Source organism: Pseudorca crassidens, chromosome 6 (assembly GCF_039906515.1).
Source record: "Pseudorca crassidens isolate mPseCra1 chromosome 6, mPseCra1.hap1, whole genome shotgun sequence".
NCBI classification, from domain to species: Eukaryota; Metazoa; Chordata; class Mammalia; order Artiodactyla; family Delphinidae; genus Pseudorca; species Pseudorca crassidens.
Genome location: NC_090301.1, coordinates 9,460,977 through 9,483,313, shown reverse-complemented (window position 1 = coordinate 9,483,313; position 22,337 = coordinate 9,460,977). Strand labels below are relative to the sequence as shown.

The 22,337-nt window shown below is 39.3% G+C and overlaps 1 protein-coding gene across 2 annotated transcripts in view; it reads left to right on the top strand.

Moving 5' to 3' along the window:
* Window positions 1-22,337, top strand: part of FBXO36 (F-box protein 36) — a 98,443-nt gene that overhangs the window by 1,022 nt on the left and 75,084 nt on the right. The window contains exon 1 of one of the 2 annotated variants that reach the window (XM_067740316.1): window positions 13,519-14,160. The exons of the other annotated variant lie outside the window; for it this stretch is intronic. Within the exon in view, the coding sequence (XP_067596417.1) occupies window positions 14,149-14,160 (12 nt within the window). The 5' untranslated portion in view covers window positions 13,519-14,148. Of the gene's footprint in view, window positions 1-13,518; window positions 14,161-22,337 lie in introns of those variants that run through there. 2 annotated transcript variants of the gene reach the window in all.

Below are 22,337 nucleotides of genomic sequence, written 5' to 3'. Positions count from 1 at the left end.
TTTAGAACTTGGTATATATTTGTTTTGGTGTACGTATTGAATATTTCATCAGTTTGTTCCATGAGCCCTTCAATAAAATAGACAATGATTTTTAGAGCTTCAAAAGCATCTTTTAAAATAGAAATAATGTATATTTATTTCTAGATCTAAGATTTATAAATATTACAAGCGTAATATCAATTGATAGCGTATCGAACTTAAATTTTTAATTGAACACTTAAAGAAAATTTTTACATATTTAATTGGAATTTCTTTAATTTCTTAAAGACAGAAATGTACTCTTCTTGTACATTTATTTTAGGGTTGACTGTTTTCCATTTGCTATATAAGATGTATGATCCTAACAATTCTTCACATCTAGCATGAGTGATTGAAAACAATATTTTATGTATTCTGACTTCATTTTCTATTTTATCTACCTCAAGTAAGTTAGAATGTTCTAATTTTTACTTTACAGCCTTTTCCATAGCTTGTCTTTAAAAATTGTTTTGAGTGTTTCTTATTCTTGCAACTCTGGTATTATAAGTGTATTATACTGTAATGTTGTAAGCCTCAGCAAGCTAAATTACTTGTTTACCTTTCTGTTTTAGAAAATTAACCATAGCAGTCCTCCTGTTATTAGTTTTCCCCAAGAATGGTCCTGTTGTTGATGTTCTTCAGACTTTGCTCCCTAGTCTAACTTGGGCGCATGCCTTCCTTCAGCTACTGTTTCATGACATTTTTCTTGCCCCTCCCCCAGAAGTATTCTTAATTTTTTTCTTTCTTCTGTTTTTTTTTTTTTTTAACACGTCAGAAACTCTCATCTATTTCAGGCCCTGTTTTTTTTCTGTCCCATTGCTTATATGTAAAATCCTTTGCAAGTTCTGATCTTTTTTCTTCTTTTAAGCAGACTGAGTATATTCACTACAGTTCTACCAGTGAGAGTTAATCTCAAATCTGATTAATTCACTCTCTTTTTAAAGTAAAATTTGTTGTAAAAAAAAAAATAGTAAATCTAAAAAATAGTCTTTTCAGTCAACCATCTTGAGAATATGCTAGTTTCTAACCACAAGATAAGTTTTCTAAGTCTCAGCGTAGGAAACCAAACATCCAGTGAGAGACAATCTGACATAAATAAGTACTAAAAGACTAGAATTACAATGTGTTTTATAAGATGGACTTTTTGCTGGAGTGTCTTTCTAAAATTGATTCTTGTACATATTTTCTCTTTCTTTCTGCCTTTATTCCCCAAAATGTTGTATATTATCCAAAATATGCTCCAGATTAAATGGATGCTTCTTTCACTGTGATTCCCTTTTTTATTCTTTTTCATTGCTTTTATTTTTATTCGCTTTAAATCCAAATAACTGCACATTTGACAATGATTTAAAGGCAGATATATCTCTCATTAGCATCATACCACTATTGCCATAGTTCAAAATATATAAACATTGTACATTAGTATTTCCTTTGCCTTCTTGCTTATACAGTGACATTAAAATCATACTTTTATGCTTATAGAGACATTTCCAGTTAATAACTTGATGCCATGATTTTTTTTTCTTTCAGAAAAGGGACTTAGAGAATATAGCTTGAGGTCAATATAGCTTAATTCTCAAATCTGATCTTTATAATGATGATCCAGAGGCTTAGAAAAATCAGTGCCCTGCTTTCTAAATCAAAGATTTACCCAATTATTCTTTACTCTAGTTCTATATATATAATATATATTATATTGGTTTCTAATTCTTTGAAAACTAGTAGATTCATAGTGAGTTAGGGCTAGAAAGAATCTTGAATATTACTTAGGCCAGGGATATTTCACACTTAGCTTCTAAGAAAGTCTTAAGTTGTGTTTCTGAATGAAGATCCTTTCCTTGATTTTATTTTATTTTTTTAACATAAATTTATTTATTTTTGGCTGCATTGGGTCTTTGTTGCTGCACATGGGCTTTCTCTGGTTGTGGAGAGCGGGGTCTACTCTTCGTTGTGGTGCATGGGCCTCTCATTGCAGTGGCTTCTCTTGTTGCGGAGCATGGGCTCCAGGACACGTGGGCTTCAGTAGTTGCGGCACACGGGCTCAGTAGTTGTGGCTTGTGGGCTCTAGAAGGCAGGCTCAGTAGTTGTGGTGCACAGGCTTAGTTGCTCCGCGGCATGCAGGATCCTCCCAGACCAGGGCTTGAACCCGTGTCTCCTGCATTGGCAGGCGGATTCTTAACCACTGCACCACCAGGGAAGCCCCCCTTTCCTTAATTTTAATCAGCAACTTGTCATTTACTGTGGGGATGCAAAATATAAGAAGATTCCTGCCTTTGAAGAATTTATCATTCCTTCAACAAATATTGAGCATCTTTTATATGCCAGGTACTGTTCTAGATTCAGGAAATCATCAGTGAACCATACAAAGTCCCTCCTCTCATGAAGCGTATAGTCTAGTGAGAAGAATATAGTTAGTGACTTGATTTATATAAACACTCTAATGGTTTAACTTTTGTTTTAAGTCCAAAGGAGGTTCTTGAGCAATTGCCAAGTTAATGAATAGCGCAAACATTTTAAAATCTATGAGTCCAGAGGAAGCAAAAATCACTTTAGACCATGAGGTCCAAGAGGGTACTGTTACAAGTATTTTACTCTTGGAATTCTGTCTTATTTGTCCTCTTGAAATAGAAGTGTTGCTTAAGGTGGTCAGAACTGGTGACTTAGGTTTAATGTGACAAATATTGGGAAACTGCTAGAAACAGTAACTATATGCTAAGTAGATGAGAGTTGGCAGATATGGCCTTTTGCTCCTAATAACACAGGTGGTTGCCCCAAGAGCACCAATATGTTATAGTCGCTCCAGCAGATGAAAGAAAGAAGGATGAAGAATTACAAAATAGATTAGTCTTATTTTATCTATCTTATTAAATCTTACTCAAAACTCCAAAAGGATAACTGAAGCTAATGTCATCTGAAAAAAAAAAAAAATCCGAAAGCTCACTCCCCAAAAGTGGCAAATATCTTTCACATGCTTTAGAGCTGTAGCACTGACAAACTGAGAACACCTGAGGTCCCATGCCAGCCTGTGACAGGAAGCTGTCATTTCAGTGACTTCACAACAAAGAATTGTGCTGGTGCCACTTCAATCCACAGAAAGATTTAAAGATTTAAATTAAAAGATTGAAAGATTTAAGTTTAAAGATTTAAATCTTTCAATTTGAAAGATTTAAAATTTAGTACAGTCTAATAGAAATGTCAATCCATGCACCCTTTGGCCCAGCAAATCCATATCTAGGATTTTATATCCAAAAATGCTTTCACATGTGAGCAAGAATGTACACCAAAGTAAAATAATTGTAAATCTTTCCATAAAATATGACTCAGTCTTTTGAAAAAGATGTGATGGATCTTTTATTTGTTCAATAGACCAAATAAAATCTTAAGCAAGGAAAGCAAGTTGCTGAGTTCAGTAAACATAGTATGATCCCATTTAAAAAAGAACATTAACAACAATTTTTTATTTTGTTTTAAATAAATGTTGGATAAGCTAGAGTGATTCACTCTTATGGATGGAGTTATAGATTGCTTTCACTTTCTGCATCACATATTTCTGAAAGATCTGAATTTTTCTACAGTAATATTTTTATAATCAGAGAAAAGCAATAAAGGTTTAAAATGAAAACATAAATGGATAACTTACTTTGAGAAGTTGCCCTGCTCTGTGTGTCATCTTCCTCCTGTTTCACCGGCACCACCTTTGAGCCACTTCCCACACTAAATGATGGGCAGCATCAATAACGGTGTCATCAAAGATCCTGCTGTGTTTTTCTTTGCGGGGGTGAGCCTAATTCCACAAATTTAGAGGAGGTGCAAGTTGGGTTAATGGTTGCTTGTAAAATTTTAAGGAGATTTTAGTGTCTAGAAACTCCCTGGCCTTACGTTTATTTTTGCTTTCGTTTTTGTTTTCAATGTAAGTAGTAATTACTTTTGAGAAACTAGGGAACTGCCCTCCCTTGCCTTGTTGGGTGTGTGATTGTACTAATGAGCTAAACAAGAGAGATGTGGAGGGCATTCCCTGATGGTCCATGGTTAGGACTGGCTTTCACTGCTGTGGTCTGGGTTCCATCCCTGGTCGGGGAACTAAGATCATGCAAGCCGTGAAGCCAAAAAAAAAGGAGAAAGAGAGAGTTGTGGAGAATGAAGTCAGGCAAAGATGGTCTACTGAATAGATTTATTTGCCCTCCAGTAAAGCTTAAAGAACAAAAATTCTCAAATAAATTGAAATCATGTCTAATAGACGCCAGATTGCACATTTTGGGAGCTGGATGGGGTGCAATTTGATATTACAGTGGTATTTTCCCAGGGGTCCCAGGAACCCCTAAATCATGCTCTGCCCTAGCCCTGCCCCCCCCCCACGTAAGGTCCCTAAGAGTCATATGAGTGGAGAAGATAAAGCAAGGAGAGTAAACAGGTTTGCCTCTGCTTACTCTTTCCTTGTCCTTAATGGAACTTTCCCACTGACGGCACTTCACAGCCACGATGCCCATTCTGCCCGGTGGCCACCAGCCACAACCAAAACGTTTCTACACAGAAGGAACTACTGCTGCTCTTCTTAAAGTACAAAGGTCAGTGGGATGCTTGCATTTGCTTACTTTCCTCTTCCCCATTGCTTAAGGCCAGACTTACCCTTCTGTTCTTCAGCTGTCTCTCAGAGGCTCTCATGTTCCTCTGCCCCTACAGGTAAGCTTTTCCCTTCTTTGCTGCACTTCAGAACTTTCAGCCCAGCCCTGCAGGGCCTCCTCTGGGAGCATTTGGCTTTTTCTTCCGGCTCCTGCTGACAGCAGCACCTGCAGTGAATGTACCCTTCCCTGCATGGCACGGTCAGCCAGGTGCTCGTGCCTTCTCCCACACTATTCCTCTCCTGTTCCTCGTATCTGAGACTCCGGAAAAATGATTCGCAGCTTGTGACACTCCAGGATGTACCCCATTAAAGTTGTGAAATCATGTTTACTCAGAAATTTAAGTTCCTTTTAAGTTTTTAAGGTGACCTGTGGCATTTTTCAGGGGAGAGGGAGAAAATAATACCAACGAGGTGATTCAAGTTTTAAAAATAACAATATTCAGTCCTTTATCGTAACCCAGTGATCAAATGGCTCCTAAATCCTCATTTCAAAGTTACATAAGAGGACTTCCCTGGTGGCGCAGTGGTTGAGTCTGCCTGCTGATGCAGGGGACACGGGTTTGAGCCCTGGTCTGGGAAGATCCCACATGCCGCAGAGCAACTAAGCCCGTGTGCCACAACTACTGAGCCTCCACTCCAGAGCCCGTGAGCCACAACTACTGAGCCCACATGCCACAACTGCTGAAGCCTGCGTGCCTAGAGCCCGTGCTCTGCAACAAGAAAAGCCACCGCAATGAGAAGCCCACGCACTGCAACGAAGAGTAGACCTCGCTCGCTGCAACTAGAGAAAGCCCGCGCGCAGCAATGAAGACCCAACGCGGCCAAAAATAAATAAATAAATAGATTTATATTAAAAAAAAAATTACATGAGGACTTGATAGAGCTCCAGGATCATCTCCCAGGTAAATCGTTTATTCAGCATCTCTGAGTGCCTACTCAATCTGGGCAGTTAATTTGGTCTCACCCTCCATTGACACAGATTTGCCTCCTAATTATATGGGGCAGTAGAGCACTTAATTGGGAGTCACTGAGTCATGGATCCTTTTATTCCTCCTACTAGTCTTTAAGCTCTTGACCTGAGGCAAAACACTTAATTTGTCTGGGCCCCGGTTGCCTCATCAGCATAATAAGGTTACTAGTCTAAGAGATCACTAAGGTTTATTCCATCTCTGAAATGCTATTTCACATGAAAGTAGTGTTTGACCCTAGAAAAAGCACTGAATTTTTTTTTTTGAAAAACTGAGGGTACATCGCAGATCCTGTACTAGTAGCTATATGACTTGGTGTAAGTTTCACCTGCCTGCGGTTCCATTTCTTCATCTGTAAAATGGACAGTTCAACCCTTGGCTACTTCACAGATAATGGTGAGAACCAAAAAATATAAAAAGCACTCCAGGCCACTGTTTCTCCAAGAGAGGTCATGATCAAATAAGATTGGAAAGTCCTAGGTGCAACACAATTCTATTTGCTTTTCTTCTCCGAAATTTCTCAGAGGCTTTAAAATCCTGCTGTGCAACAGGAATCTCTGAGAGGAAACAGCAGCCCGAGCTTTTCATACGGGCATGTGACTACCAAACTCCTTTTCCTCTGAGCATCTCAGGATCTGAGGTTCTGTGGATGCCCTTTGGAAAACACCCAGCAGTGTGCCTGGCACAAAGCAGCAAATACTGAAGAAATCTTTAAGTATTTATATTGCCTTGTCTTCTTCCAATACCAAATCAGTCAAACTTCACTTTTCCGTGAAAATCATTGTTCTAACTCGTTAGTCATCTCACGACTTGTGTTATTTCATTTATTATTACCATCAGCTTATGTTTCCACAGAAATACCTATTGATGTCTTGATTGGGATTGTAATGATCCATTTGTGGTGAATTGACATCTTTACAATGCCAAGTTTTCAATCCACAAATATAGTATATCCTTCCTTTTAGAATTTCTTAGATATGCTTTAATTTTGCTTAAAGATTTCTTATAGGGCTTCCCTGGTGGTGCAGTGGTTGGGAGTCTGCCTGCCAGGGCAGGGGACACGGGTTCGTGCCCCGGTCCGGGAGGATCCCACGTGCCGTGGAGCGGCTGGGCCCGTGAGCCATGGCCCCTGAGCCTGCGCATCCGGAGCCTGTGCTCCGCGGCGGGGGAGGCCACAGCAGTGAGAGGCCCGCGTACAGCAAAAAAAGAAAAAAAAAAAAAGATTTCTTATAGTGCAGAAATCTTACATATATCTTGTTAGAATTCTAGGTGTTTGACTTTTTTGTTCTATTGTAACTTAAACTCCTTTTACAATTGTATTTTCCTATTGTAGCTACTAAGAAAAACACAATTGATTTTTGCTTCCAGTAAATTGACTTTCATCTAGTGATCTTGCTAAGTCATTTACTGATTCTTCTTTTTTGAATTTTATTTATTTTTTTATACAGCAGGTTCTTCTTAGTTATCTATTTTATACATTATTAGTGTATATATGTCAATCCCAATCTCCCAGTTCATCCCACCACCACCACCCCGGCCACTTTCCCCCCTTGGTGTCCATACGTTTGTTCTCTACATCTGTGTCTCTATTTCTGCCCTGCAAACCAGTTCATCTGTACCATTTTTCTAGGTTCCACATATATGCGTTAATATGCCATATTTGTTTTTCTCTTTCTGACTGACTTCACTCTGTATGACAGTCTCTACATCCATCCACATCTCTACAAATGACCCAATTTTGTTCCTTTTTATGGCTGAGTAATATTCCATTGTATATATGTGCCACATCTTCTCTATCCATTCATCTGTTGATAGGCATTTAGGTTGCTTCCATGTCCTGGCTATTGTAAATAGTGCTGCAGTGAACATTGGGTTGCATGTTTCTTTTTGAATTATGGTTTTCTCTGGGTATATGCCCAGTAGTGGGATTGCTGGGTCATACGGTAGTTCTATATTTCATTTTTTAAGGAACCTCCATACTGTTCTCAATAGTGGCTGTATCAATTTACATTCCCACCAACAGTGTAAGAGGGTTCCCTTTTCTCCACACCCTCTCCAGCATTTGTTGTTCGTAGATTTTCTGATGATGCCCATTCTGACTGGTGTGAGGTGATACCTCATTGTAGTTTTGATTTGCATTTCTCTAATAATTAGTGATGTTGAGCAGCTTTTCATGTGCTTCTTGGCCATCTGTATGTCTTCTTTGGAGAAATGTCTATTTAGGTCTTCTGCCCATTTTTGGATTGGGTTGTTTTTTTTTTTAATATTGAACTGTATGAGCTGTTTATATATTTTGGAGATTAATCCTTTGTCTGTTGATTTGTTTGCAAATATTTTCTCACATTCTGAGGGTTGTCTTTTCGTCTTGTTTGTAGTTTCCTTTGCTTTGCAAAAGCTTTTAAGTTTCATTAGGTTCCATTTGTTTATTTTTGTTTTTATTTCCATTACTTTAGGAGGTGGATCAAAAAAGATCTTGCTGTGCTTTATGTCAAAGAGTGTTCCTCCTATGTTTTCCTCTAAGACTTTTATAGTGTCTGTTCTTACATTTAGGTCTCTAATCCATTTTGAGTTTATTTTTGTGTATGGTGTTAGGCCGTGTTCTAATTTCATTCTTTTACATGTAGCTGTCCAGTTTTCCCAGCACCACTTATTGAAAACACTGTCTTTTCTCCATTGTATATCCTTGCCTCCTTTGTCATAGATTAGTTGATCATAAGTGCATGGGTTTATCTCTGGGCTTTCTATCCTGTTCCATTGATCTATATTTCTCTTTTTGTGCCAGTGCCATATTGTCTTGATTACTGTAGCTTTGTAGTGTAGTCTGAAGTCAGGGAGCCTGATTCCTCCAGCTCCATTTTTTTTCCCTCAAGACTTGGCTATTCAGGGTCTTTTGTGTCTCCATACAAATTTTAAGATTTTTTGTTCTAGTTCTATAAAAATTGCCATTGGTAATTTGATAGGGATTGCATTGAATCTATAGATTGCTTTGGGTAGTACAGTCATTTTCACAATATTGATTCTTCCAATCCAAGAACATGGTTTATCTCTCCATCTGTTGGTATCATCTTTAGTTTCTTTCATCAGTGTCTTATAGTTTTCTGCATACAGGTCTTTTGTCTCCCTAGTAAGTTTATTCCTAGGTATTTTATTCTTTTTGTTGCAATAGTAAATGGGAGTTTCCTTAATTTCCTTAATTTCTCTTTCAGATTTTTCATCATTAGTGTATAGGAATGCCAGAGATTTCTGTGCATTAATTTTGTATCCTGCATCTTTACCAAATTCATTGATTAGCTCTAGTAGTTTTCTGGTGGCATCTTAAGGATTCTCTATATATAGTATCATGTCATCTGCAAACAGTGACAGTTTTACATCTTCTTTTCCAATTTGTATTTCCTTTTCTTCTCTGATTGCCATGGCTAGAGCTTCCAAAATTATGTTGAGTAATAGTGGCGAGAGTGGACATCCTTGTCTTCTTCCCGATCTTAAAGGAAATGCTTTCATTTTTTCACGATTGAGAATGATGTTTGCTGTGGGTTTGTCGTATATGACCTTTATCATGTTGACATAGTTTCCCTCTATGCCCACTTTCTGGAGAGTTTTTATTATAAATGGGTATTGAATTTTTTCAAAAGCTTTTTCTGCATCTATTGAGATGATCACATGGTTTTTATTCTTCAGTTTGTTCATATGGTGTATCACGTTGATTGATTTGCGTATATTGAAGAATCCTTGCATCCCTGGGATAAATCCCACTTGATCATGGTGTATGATCCTTTTAATGTGTTGTTGGATTCTGTTTGCTAGTATTTTATTGAGGATTTTTGCATCTATATTCATGAGTGATATTGGTCTGTAGTTTTCTTTTTTTTGTAGTATCTTTGTCTGGTTTAGGTATCAGGGTGATGGTGGCCTTGTAGAATGAGTTTGGGAGTGTTCCTTCCTCTGCAATTTTTGGAAGAGTTTGAGAAGGATGGGTGTTAGGTCCTCCCTAAATGTTTGATAGAATTCACCTGTGAAGCCATCTGGTCCTGGACTTTTGTTTGTTGGAAGATTTTTAGTCACAGTTTCAATTTCATTACTTGTGATTGGTCTCATATTTTCTATTTCTTCCTGGTTCAGTCTTGGAAGGTTATACCTTTCTAAGAATTTATCCATTTCTTCCAGGATGTCCATTTTATTGGCATAGAGTTGCTTATAATAGTCTCTTAGATTGCTTTGTATTTCTGCGGTGTCTGTTGTAACTTCTCCTTTTTCATTTCTAATTTTATTGAGTCCTCTCCCTGTTTTTCTTGATGAGTCTAGCTAATGGTTTATCAATTTTGTTTATCTTCTCAAAGAACCAGCTTTTAGTTTTATTGTGATCTTTGCTATTGTTTTCTTTGTTTCTATTTTATTTATTTCTGTTCTGATCTTTATGATTTCTTTCCTTCTGCTAACTTTGGGCTTTGTTTGTTCTTCTTTCTCTATTTCCTCTAAGTGTAAAGTTAGATTGTTTATTTGAGATTTTTTTTTCTTGTTTCTTGAGGTAGGCTTGTATTGCTATAAACTTCCCTCTTAGAAATGCTTTTGCTGCATCCAATAGGTTTCGGATCATCGTCTTTTCATTGTCATTTGTCTCTAGGTATTTTTTGATTTCCTCTTTGATTTCCTCTTCTGTGATCTCCTAGTTATTTAGTAACGTATTGTTTAGCCTCCATGTGTTTGTGTTTTTTACGTTTCTTTCCCTGTAATTGATTTCTAATCTCATAGCGTTGTGGTCAGAAAAGATGCTTGATATGATTTCAATTTTCTTAAATTTACTGAGGCTTGATTTGTGAGCCAAGATGTGATCTATCCTGGAGAATGTTCTGTGTGCACTTGAGAAGAAAGTGTCATCTGCTCTTTTTGGACGGAATGTCCTATAAATATCAATTAAATCTATCTGGTCTATTGTGTCATTTAAAGTTTTTGTTTCCTTATTAATTTTCTGTCTGAATGGTCTGTCCATTTGTGTAAGTGAGGTGTTAAAGTCCCCCACTATTATTGTGTTACGGTCAATTCCCTCTTTTATAGCTGTTAGCAGTTGCCTTATGTACTGAGGTGCTCCTATGTTGGGTGCATATATATTTATAATTGTTATATCTTCTTCTTGGATTGATCCCTTGATCATTATGCAGTGTCCTTCCTTGTCCCTTGTAACATTCTTTATTTTAAAGTCCATTTTATCTCATATGAGTATTGCTACTCCAGCTTTCTTTTGATTTCCATTTGCATGGAATATCTTTTTCCATCCCCTCACTTTCAGTCTGTATGTGTCCCTAGGTCTGAAGTGTGTCTCTTGTAGACAGCATATATATGGGTCTTGTGTTTGTATCCATCCAGGGAGCCTGTGTCTTTTGGTTGGAGCATTTAATCCATTCATGTTTAAGGTAATTATCGATATGTATGTTCCTATTACCATTTTCTTAATTGTTAAGGGTTTGTTTTTGTAGGTCCTTTTCTTCTCTTTTGTTTCCCACTTAGAGAAGTTCCTTTAGCATTTGTTGTAGAGCTGGTTTGGCGGTGCTGAATTCTCTTAGCTTTTGCTTGTCTGTAAACCTTTTGATTTCTCCATCGAATCTAAATGAGATCCTTGCCAGGTAGAGTAATCTTGGTTGTAGGTTCTTCCCTTTCATCACTTTAAATATATCATGCCACTCCCTTCTGGCTTGTAGAGTTTCTGCTGAGAAATCAGCTGTTAACCATATGGGAGTTCCCTTGTATGTTATTTGTCATTTTTCCCCTGTTTCTTTCAAGAATTTTTCTTTGTCTTTAATTTTTGTCCATTTGATTGGTATGTGTCTCGGCATGTTTCTCCTTAGGTTTATCCTGCCTGGGACTCTCTGCACTTCCTGGACTTGGGTGGCTATTTCCTTTCCCATGTCAGGGAAGTTTTCGACTATAATCTCTTCACATATTTTGTCGGGTCCTTTCTCTCTCTCTTCTCCTTCTGGGACCCCTATAATGCAAATTTTGTTGCATTTAATGTTGTCCCAGAGGTCTCTTAGGCTGTCTTCATTTCTTTTCATTCTTTTTTCTTTATTATGTTCCGTGGCAGTGAATTCCACCATTCTATCTTCCAGGTCACTTATCTGTTCTTCTGCCTCAGTTTTTCTGCTATTGATTCCTTCTAGTGTATTTTTCATTTCAGTTATTGTGTTGTTCATTTCTGTTTGTTTGTTCTTTAATTCTTCTAGGTAATTGTTCTTTAATTCTTCTAGGTGATTGTTCTTTAATTCTTCTAGATCTTTGTTAAACATTTCTTGCATCTTTTCGATCTTTGCCTCCATTCTTTTTCCGAGGTCCTGGATCATCTTCACTATCATTATTCTGAATTCTTTTTCTGGAAAGTTTCCTATCTCCACTTCATTAAGTTGTTTTTCTGGGGTTTTATCTTGTTCCTTCATCTGGTACATAGCCCTCTGCCTTTTCATCTTGTCTATCTTTCTGTGAATGTGTTTTTTTTTCCACAGACTGCAGGACTGTATTTCTTCTTGCTTCTGTTGTCTGCCCTCTCATTCACTTACTAATTCTGATAATTTGTAATTCTTTTATTTTTTTCTTCGAGCTTTACTGAGATATATTTGACATACAACACTGTATAAATTTAAGGTGTACAACCTAATGATTTGACTGACATACATTAGAAAATGATTACCACAATACGTTTAGTGACTATCCATCTTCTCACATCAATATAAAATAAAGGAAAAATAAAAAAGATTTCTTAGTGACTAGAACTCTTAGGGTTTACTCTTTTAACAACTTTCATATATAACACACAGCAGTGTTAATAGATTAGTCATGTTGTACATTATATCCCTAGTACGTATTTATCTCATCACTGGAGGTTTGTTCTTTTTGACCGTGCTCATCCAATTCCCCCTTCCCTCCGTCCCCACCTCTGGTAACCACAAATCCAATCTCTTTTTCTATAAGTTCGTTGTTGAAGTATAATTGACCTACAATACTGTGTTAGTTCCTGGTGCACAAAATAGTGATTCCATATTCCTATACTTTGCAAAATGATCACCATGATAAGTCTAGTTACCGTCTCTCACCATACAAAGATAGTACATTATTATTGACTGTATTACCCACTCTGTACATTTCATGCCTGTGACTCGTTTATTTTGTAACTGGAAGTTTGTACCTCTCAATTTCTCTCACCTATTCCATTCATACCCCCACCCGCTTCCTCTCTGCCAACTAACTGCTTGTTCTCTATATCTATGACTCTATTTTGTTATACTTGTTCATTTCTTTTTCAGATTCCACATATAAGTGAAATCATATGGTATTTGTCTTTCTCTGACTTTTTTCACTTAGCATAATACTCTCTAGGTCTATTCATGTTGTCATGAATGGCAAATTTCATTCTTTTATGGCTGAGTAATCCATTATACATATAGACCACATCTTCTTTATCCATTCATCTGATGATGGACACTGTGGTTGCTTCCACATCTTGGCTATTGTGAATAATGCTGCAATGAACATAGGGGTGCATATATCTTTTCAAATTAGTGTTATTGTTTTCTTTGGAAAAATACCTAGAAGTGGAATTTCTGGATCATATGGTAGTTCTATTTTTAGTTTTTTGAGGAACCTCCATCTGTTTTCCATAGTGGCTTCAGCAATTTACATTCCCACCAACAGTGCACGAGGGGTCCCTTTTCTCCATATCCTCACCAACACTTGTTATTTGTTGTCTTTTTGATAATAGCCATTATGACAAATGTGAAGTGATATCCCATTGTGGGTTTTTTTTGTTTGTTTGTTTGTTTTGCGGTACGCGGGCCTCTCACTGCTGTGGCCTCTCCCGTTGCAGACCACAGGCTCCGGACACGCAGACTCAGCAGCCATGGCTCACGGCCCCAGCCGCTCCGCGGCATGTGGGATCCTCCCGGACCGGGGCAGGAAACTGTGTCCCCTGCATTGGCAGGCGGACTCTCAACCACTGCGCCACCAGGGAAGCCCCCCATTGTGGTTTTGATTTTCATTTCCCTGACCATCAGTGATGTTGAGCATCTTTTCATGTGTCTGTTGACCATCTGCATGTCTTTGGGAAAATGTCTATTCACATCCTCTACCCATCTTTTAATCAGGTTATTTGTTTTTATGGTTGTTGTGTTGTATGAGTCCTTTGTACATTTTGGATATTAACCTCTTGTCAGATATGGTTTGTAAATACCTTCTCCCATTCAGTAGGCAGCCTTTTAGTTTTGTTGATAGATTCCTGTGTAAATGTGTTTTAGTTTGATGTAATCCTGTTTGTTTATATTTGTTTTTGTTTCCCTTGCCATTACAAAGAATTTATAATTCTTTTCCATTTTTTGACACATTCATGTCATCTGTGAATAATGACATACATTTCTTCCTTTCTAACCTTCATGTTTTCTTTATCCTTGCCTTATTGCATTGGCTAAGACTTCCACTAAAATGTTGAAGGGAAATAATACCAGGCATTGCTGTCTTGTTCCTGGACTTTGGAGGAAGGCTTTCAGTATTTCACCATAAAGTATGATGTTTGCTGTAAGTGTTTTAAACTCAGATTAACTATGTTTCCTTTTATTTCAAGTTTGCTAAAAGTTTTGATTTTGAATGGATAGTGAATTTTATTTAAAAAAAATCTTTTAGCTATATACTAAATTTGCTGGGTTTTTCGAAATCTTTCTTCAGATCATTATAAATTGTGTGCTTCCTGGGTCCAGGACCACTGTGCTCACTGTTCCTAAATAACACCCATCACTTTTCCATGCCACTGCTACACTCTTGGCCCCAGTCACCTGGGTGACTTCCCGTAAGTCTCCCCACATCCATATCCAATCCCCTTCTTTGAGTCTCATTTAAAATGCCCACTTGACATTTCAGATCGGTAGCGAAATGGAGAACCATTCCATAATTATTGTGACAATTGGCTATCAAATTTGTCACAAAACAGAAGAAATTAACCAAATCCCTATCTCAACTGTGCATGTAAAAATGTGTACTCACATACTATACGTTTAAAATTTTTATATGTATTTAAGAGCTAAGTGCTATACACACAAACATATACTATGAAAGTACCATACAAAAATAAGAAAGGATATTATTTTAATTTGGAGGTAGAGTATACACCATATGCTGAGTCTGAAAGCCATAATGGAAAAGAAGAGCAGATCAAGTACATTTAACATAAAATTTTTTCATGAATGATACTTAAAATTAATAAATTACCTGTGAGAAAATGTTGGCCACATATTTACCAGGCAAAGGGTTAATATACTGTGTATCCAAAGATAATCAATCCTACAAATTAGTAAGAAAAATAGCCTCATGGAAAAACAGGCAAAGGCTATGGACAGTCACCTGAAGACATACACGTAACTAATAAACATATGAAAAGATGCTTACTTATAACCTTACCAAGTGATCAAGGAAATAGAATTTAAAGCCACAAGATACAAATTTTTCCACTGGCAAAAATTGAAACCATTCAGGTTGTCAAGGCTGTGAGAAAGAGGGCATCACTAAGTGTCTGCTCTATACCAGCTCCTGGACCGTGCCAACAGTACCAAGGTGGGGTGCCTTCCCTCCAGAAGCTTGCAGTCTATGAAGAGATAGACAAACAGATTACAGAATGTGACCTGTACAGCGGAGATAGGAGCTTTCTGGTGAGAGCACTGGAGGAAATCCTGAATAGTTGGCAGAGGACTAGACGTGAGCTGAGACCGAGACAAAGAAGAGGTGGGGACAGTTCTGTGCGCCCAGGCTGTGAGAGCACAGAGCTTGTTCCCGGGATGGGTGATAGTAATGAGCTCTTGTAGGATATAAAGCTGGCTGGGACCACCGAGAAGCAGCCAGGGAGCAGATCAGGAAGTGCCTGGTAAATCTAGAAATAAGACCTGATTCAGCCAGTCAGTGGTTTTCAAAGTACCCTTTGGTTTTGCAAATAAATGCAGTTCTGAGGTTCCACAAGCATTTTATTCAGATCTCCTCTTTGTGAATATTTTTCACTAATTTAAAACTTGTAATACAAAAGAAATACCTACACCCTCAAATGTTTTATATAACAAATTTTATCACCTTAACCTGTACTTCCAAAATCTAGATGAACATGTTTTGGTGCAGGCCACAGAGGAAAGCATCTGTCATCGCTGTAATTACAGTAGAATGTCTTACAAATGTCTCATTGTTTGGGAAGACAGAGCTCTGACCAACCCTCTTGATTCGTGCCTGTACAAGGCAGGTATATTCAGAGCAGAATAAGCCTGAAAATCAGGAGCAGCTCAGATGCACCAGCTTTGCACAGAGTCTTCAAATGCTGGGCGTTCATAAAAACACATGAACCACCTTGTGATAGAGTCTTAACATATACTAAGTAATTTTCAGTGCTTTTTGTCTGAATTTGGCATTTGTGATAAGGAGACAAGAATTTGGTAGATAACTGTTAATCATTAGACTCCAAAACAAGTCTTAACTGTTCTCACATTTTTGGATTTTCTGGATCCTTTGAATCGAAGAGCACATATTCTAAAATCAGCCATGTGAATTTCTTTTAAAAATGAAATTTCAATTCATTCATTCAACAAATATTTGGGTGCCTTCTGTCTGCCAGGTGCTCCTGGGCACTGTGCCAAGCACTAAGGATACAACAGGGAGCAGAAGTTCATGTTCTCTGTCCTCGTGGAGCTAGACGCTAATCAGATAAAACCACAAGCCAAATTAACAGGTCAGCCAAACAAGATGTCAACTGTGGTAAGTGTCACTGTCAAGGAGAGACACCCAAGTGCTTGAGGCTATGGCCTGGTCAGGGAGGTCAGGAAAGGTTCTCCAGAGGAAGTGAAGCTTGATCTGCCATCTGGAAGACTGGGTGAATAGAAAGAAGGCCAGTGCAGGGAGAGGGCAGAGAGCAGGCTGTTGGGCCATTCCGGCTTCAAGCTTTGTCCTGATACAGAGAGATCAAGAAGAGGATGAAGTGGCTGGCATACCCTATCCCAATGATTGTGAGACACGCTTTTTTTGCATCTTAATGTCTCCAAAATCAAAATTTAATTAGTATTTTTTTCTTTCTGAGCTATGCATAAAATAACAATACAGCTTATAGTTGATGGCATTTTAGAGTTGATGAAGTACGATAATCGGGTTTGCATTTTTAAAAGATCACTCTGGATGTAACGGCGAGAACAGACATGATTATCTGCATGGATCGGGGTTTTCTTTATAGTATAATAAAATGCAGAAACTGACTACTGCTGCTGAGTAACAGTAATATTCACTTTCACCTATATCTCACTGCCTAATTTCAAAGTTCTCTTTTTATCAGAATAGTTTCTTTGTTCTCATTAACTTGATAATAAGTAAATATTATTAATCTGAACTTATAAAAAGACCTACATAAAATACCACTTTTATTCAGTGTGTAAGTTTACATTGATACACATAAATAAATATAGATAAAATCTATACAGAATGCCCCTTACTAAAAGGGTTCTGCTTTGAAAAACCGTGAAAACTACTGTTCTAGGCAATAGGGATCCACTGAGGATTTTTGCAGAGGAGAATGATATGACTGAAACTGCCAGACAGAACTCTGACCGCAGCAAAATGGAAGACGTGAGGGAGAGGGAGGAAGCTTCCGTGGGAATGGAAGGAGGGAGATGGGTGATCAAACTCTTGGTCTCATTTGCTAGTCCAAAAAAAAAAAAATGGAGATAATAGTTTCTATCTTATAACAGTCTTTTAAGGATCTTATGAAGTAAGATATACACATTATTGACACAATTTCCTTCCCTACCTTACATTATCCTAGTAAGTTCCTTTAGTTCCAAGATAAGTCTTTCTTCTCTGTAAAACCATTATACTGTCTCTTTGGTATTTTTTTTAAGGGAGAGATTAGCATTCAAATGGAAAAAATTGTTTACACATTCAGACCCTTTCATGCGGCCCTCTGTCTCAGTGGCTGCCCCCAGCCCCTCCCGTGACTCTGCTCTTACCCAGGGCTGCTCTTCCTTGAAGACAGAGGCCATCTTGGCCCTTTCTAAGGCTCTACATAAGACACTTTGAAGAACCTAAGAGGCAGTTGGGCACATTTTTAGTGCTTTTGCATTTTGCCTACCGTTTCAGATTTGTTTTCCCCATTAGTAGACCTTATTTAAGCGTGACTAAAGAATCGTAAAATAAATGAAATAAAAATTATTCCTCAATAGTACCTTTGAATACTGGGGGTGTTTTTGGTTTTTTGTTTGTTTTTTACCTTTTCTCTTTTTCTGGAGGGAGGTTAGTAACACCAAGACTATTCTATTAATAGTATAACTGAGAATGTTCAGTGAGTACATAAAGATACAGTGGACACATCCTCATCGTAGTATCCACTGCACTGTCATATGCCTTGCACATAAGGATTGTGCATTTGGGAGTAATTCTGCCGAAATAGTTAGGTGTGTGTCTGATTTGTGGAGAAACTGGCCATACAGCCCATGTAGGTATTTGTTATGGGTTGAATTGTGTTTTCCCCAAAAAAGATATGTTGAGGTCTTAGCCCCATTACCTCAAACAATGACCTTATTTAGAAATAGGGTCGTTGCAGATGTTACTAGTTAAGTAGGGTGGACCAGTGTCTTTATAAGAAGACAGCCGTGTGAAGACAGGCAGAAGGCGATGTCATGACCAGGGCAGAACTGGAGTGATGCAGTGAGGGATGCCACAGATTGCTGACAGCCCGCAGAAGCTAAGAGACACGTGAGGATTCCTCTACAAGCTACAGAGGAAGCACAGCCCTGCCAACGCCGTGGTTTTGGGCTTCTAAACTCTAGAACTGTGAGACAATAAATTTCTGTTATCTTAAGCCACCCGGTTTGTGGTAAATTGTCACAACAGTCCTAGGAAAATAACACAGTATATGAGGATATCCGTGGCCAACTACTTGACTCACCTGAATAGGTCGGTGGGAAAATATAGTTGTCTGGGTCCGTCAGTGATTGCATACCTCATCTAAGCCCCATCTAAGTTGCCATCTGTAGCTTGCAGTCCCCAGTCCCTCCCTTTGCCACAGTTAATTGGACCAATATGGACACCTGTCTTTAGGCCAGTGGCTCTGTTGGCTAACCAGCAACCATGTGACTTCTGTGGCCTTGTGTGAAAAAGATTTGAACTAAGAGACTCAAAGGGATATGATCAGGGGCTTCCCTGGTGGCACAGTGGTTGGGAATCCGCCTGCCAAAGCAGGGGACACGGGTTCAAGCCCTGGTCTGGGAAGATCCCACATGCTGTGGAGCAATTAAGCCCGTACGCCACAACTACTGAGCCTGCGCTGTAGAGCCCGCGAGCCACAACTACTGAGCCCGTGTGCCGCAACTACTGAAGCCCACGCACCTAGAGCCCATGCTCCACAACAAGAGAAGCCACTGCAATGAGAAGCCAGAGCACAACAATGAAAACGCCACGCAGCCAAAAAAAAGAGGATATGATCAGTTAGCTGCAGGGAACTGAAATAAAAAAGTAAAAAGGAAGCTCAAAGAGGCCATTCTTAACTCTAAGCTACTGGCCAAGAGAAGAGCAGAAAAAAGACACCTGGAGAAGAAGAGAGATGACCACGGGTGGGTGGGTGGCACAGAGGAGGGGGCATGGAGCTCAGCTTTTAGGGTGTGGCTGAGTTGGCAAGTTGCCTCTCTACAGTCATTCTCACCTCTTTTTTTTTTAACATCTTTATTGGAGTATAATTGCTTTACAATGGTGTGTTAGTTTCTGCTTTACAACAAAGTGAATCAGTTATACTTATACATATATCCCCATATCCCCTCCCTCTTGCGTCTCCCTCCCACCCTCCCTGTCCCACCCCTCTAGGTGGTCACAAAGCACCGAGCTGATCTCCCTGTGCTATGCGGCTGCTTCCCATTAGCTATCTGTTTTACGTTTGGTAGTGTATATATATCCATGCCACTCTCTCACTTTGTCCCAGCTTACCCTTCCTCTTCCCCATATCCTCAAGTCCATTCTCTACATCTGTGTCTTTATTCCTGTCCTGCCCCTAGGTTCTTCATGACCTTTTTTTTTTTCTTAGATTCCATATATATGTGTTAGCATACGTATTTGTTTTTCTCTTTCTGACTTACTTCACTCTGTATGACAGACTCTAGGTCCATCCACCTCACTACAAATAACTCAATTTCGTTTCTTTTTATGGCTGAGTAATATTCCATTGTATATATGTGTCACATCTTCTTTATCCATTCATCCGATGATGGACACTTAGGTTGCTTCCATGTCCTGGCTATTGTAAATAGAGCTGCAATGAACATTTTGGTACATGACTCTTTTTGAATTATGGTTTTCTCAGGGTATATGCCCAGTAGTGGGATTGCTGGGTTGTGTGGTAGTTCTATTTGTAGTTTTTTAAGGAACCTCCATACTGTTCTCCATAGTGGCTGTATCGATTTACATTCTCTCCCTGGTGGCTTAGTGGTTAGGATTCCGGGCTTTCACTCCTGTGGCTGTAGTTCAGTCCCTGGTCAGGGAACAGAGATCCTGCAAGCCCTGTGGCCTAAAAAAAAAACACCTCTCAGTTGGGCTTACAGCTGCCCAGCCAAAAAACTAAATTACCCACCTTCCTGGAAGCTCGGTATGACCTTGAAACTAAGAATTCAGGACTTAGAGGTGGAGGTGGGGCAGGGAGGGGCTGTGGCCTCTCCAGCTGGCTGCTGAGAATTAAAGTCAGGGCCCGGGGATGGATGGATAAGGGGAGTCAACTCAGCCCCTGCCTCACCCTGGTACAGCAGCCCGGCTTCCCAGAGCACAGGAAATAGCACTCTCTGCCACTCCACTGTCACCAGTTCTGTCTCCCTTGTAGTAACAGTGCCCAGATTTTCCTCAGAAAAATCATACCTCCCTCCCCCTCATTGCACGTGATTTGAATAGCTGGACCCAACGTTGCAAATGACCAGTGTGATTTGGAGAACCAAGCCAAGCCAATTAGTTGCTGAGACTGTTGAGAAAGGAGCATTTCCTTGGCCTCTGCTTGGAGCTGTAGTGATGTGAGCCTGGAACTGCAAGCAGCCATCTCGTCACCGCCAGGGCCACCTGCTGTGTGTGCAGCCAACACAGAGGAAAAAGGAGCCAGGAGATAAAAGAGAGAGCAGGTCTTTGTGGCATCATCTGCAGCTCCTGGAGCCGGCGGGGCCCACAGCTGTGTAAGCTGGTGAGGTTCTTTTTCATTCAAACCAGGTTGAGAAGGTTTTCCATCACCTAGAACTGAAGCGTCCTAAATGGCCCAGGTCGGATGGCCCCCTTGGCCCAGTCGGCAGTGGCTGAGGTGACAAGCCAGGTGTCACCCGTAGAGCAGAGTGTGCTAGAGGAAGGGCATTTTGAAGCTCAGCGTCTCTAACATGAATATGGGCATGCAAGGCAAGGTGGCTGTGGTTTTAAGACGACAATTAAGTTAAAAAAATAAAAGAGTAGCCGTGAAAAGCACGTGAGCAGATACTTGAAGCATTCAGGAGCTCTGGCCCATTGGCGACTTTGCTGGCACACTGTGACCGTGTACTTGAACCTAGACAAGCCATCTTGTGGGCGGCTCCCAAGATCTGGTCATAAAAACTGCACGAGGTTATAACTTGAGTAAAGGGCCCTGATGCAGAGTAGTATGTATTTGCTGAATTAAGTTCCTCCCACCCTTCTTTCTCAAAAACTCCCTCTCCCAGATGCTCCCTATTAGAGACCAGGTATGTTTGAGGAATCAAAGCTCAGTCGAAAATAAAGCCAGTAAACAAAGGAGTATTTGTGTAGATGTTCTAGGCAAGTTTACATTTCATATTAAAATACTTGCATTTATTTAACAGTTCCATTTATGACTTTCCAGCTGTTTTATAAATATTATTACAGTATTCCAACTAGAATAGTATCACTCCTTTAAACATGAGAATATCTAATGAGTTGCTTAAAGCAAAAAGATATAATTCTTTCATTAGTACCTAAAAGTCCTAGATTATGTCATTATTTTATTTTATGTATTTATTTATTTTTATATTTTACTCTGAAGCTTTTTTAAATTAATTAATTATTCGTATTTGGCTGTGTTGGGTCTTCGTTGCTCTGTGTGGATTCTCTCTAGTTGTGGAGAGCGGGGGCTACTCTTTGTTGCGATGCGTGGGCTTCTCATTGTGGTGGCTTCTCTTGTTGCGGAGCACGGGCTCTAGGCACGTGGGCTTCAGTAGTTGTGGCTCGCGGGCTCTAGAGCGCAGGCTCACTATCTGTGGCTCACGGGCTTAGTTCCACGGCATGTGGGATCTTCCCGGCCCAAGGCTCAAACCCATGTCCCCTGCATTGGCAGGTGGATTCTTAACCACTGTGCCATCAGGGGAGCCCTGTAACTATTTTAAATATAAAAGAAAAACTAAACTTCTGATAGACGCTAGCAAAACTCACACTTTTTAAGTGTAAGAAAATGGAGAGTTTAGTTATATTTATTCAGAAAAGAAACTTTAAAGATCTAGGGATTTATGAGCAATAGTTTGAAATCGGTTTAGACAGCTAAAGATCATTTTTTTTTAGAAGCAATTTTGGCAAAGCCATAAATGGAGTGGAGGGGGAGTGGTGGGAATTGTTAGGATGGGGCAGAGGAGAGGCAGGAAGACAGCAATGTGGTCAAGGAGAGTTTGTGAATAGTGACCAGTACTATTAGTTTGATGTGGTAGTTAAACGCATGGATTCTATAAGCTGACTCCACCATT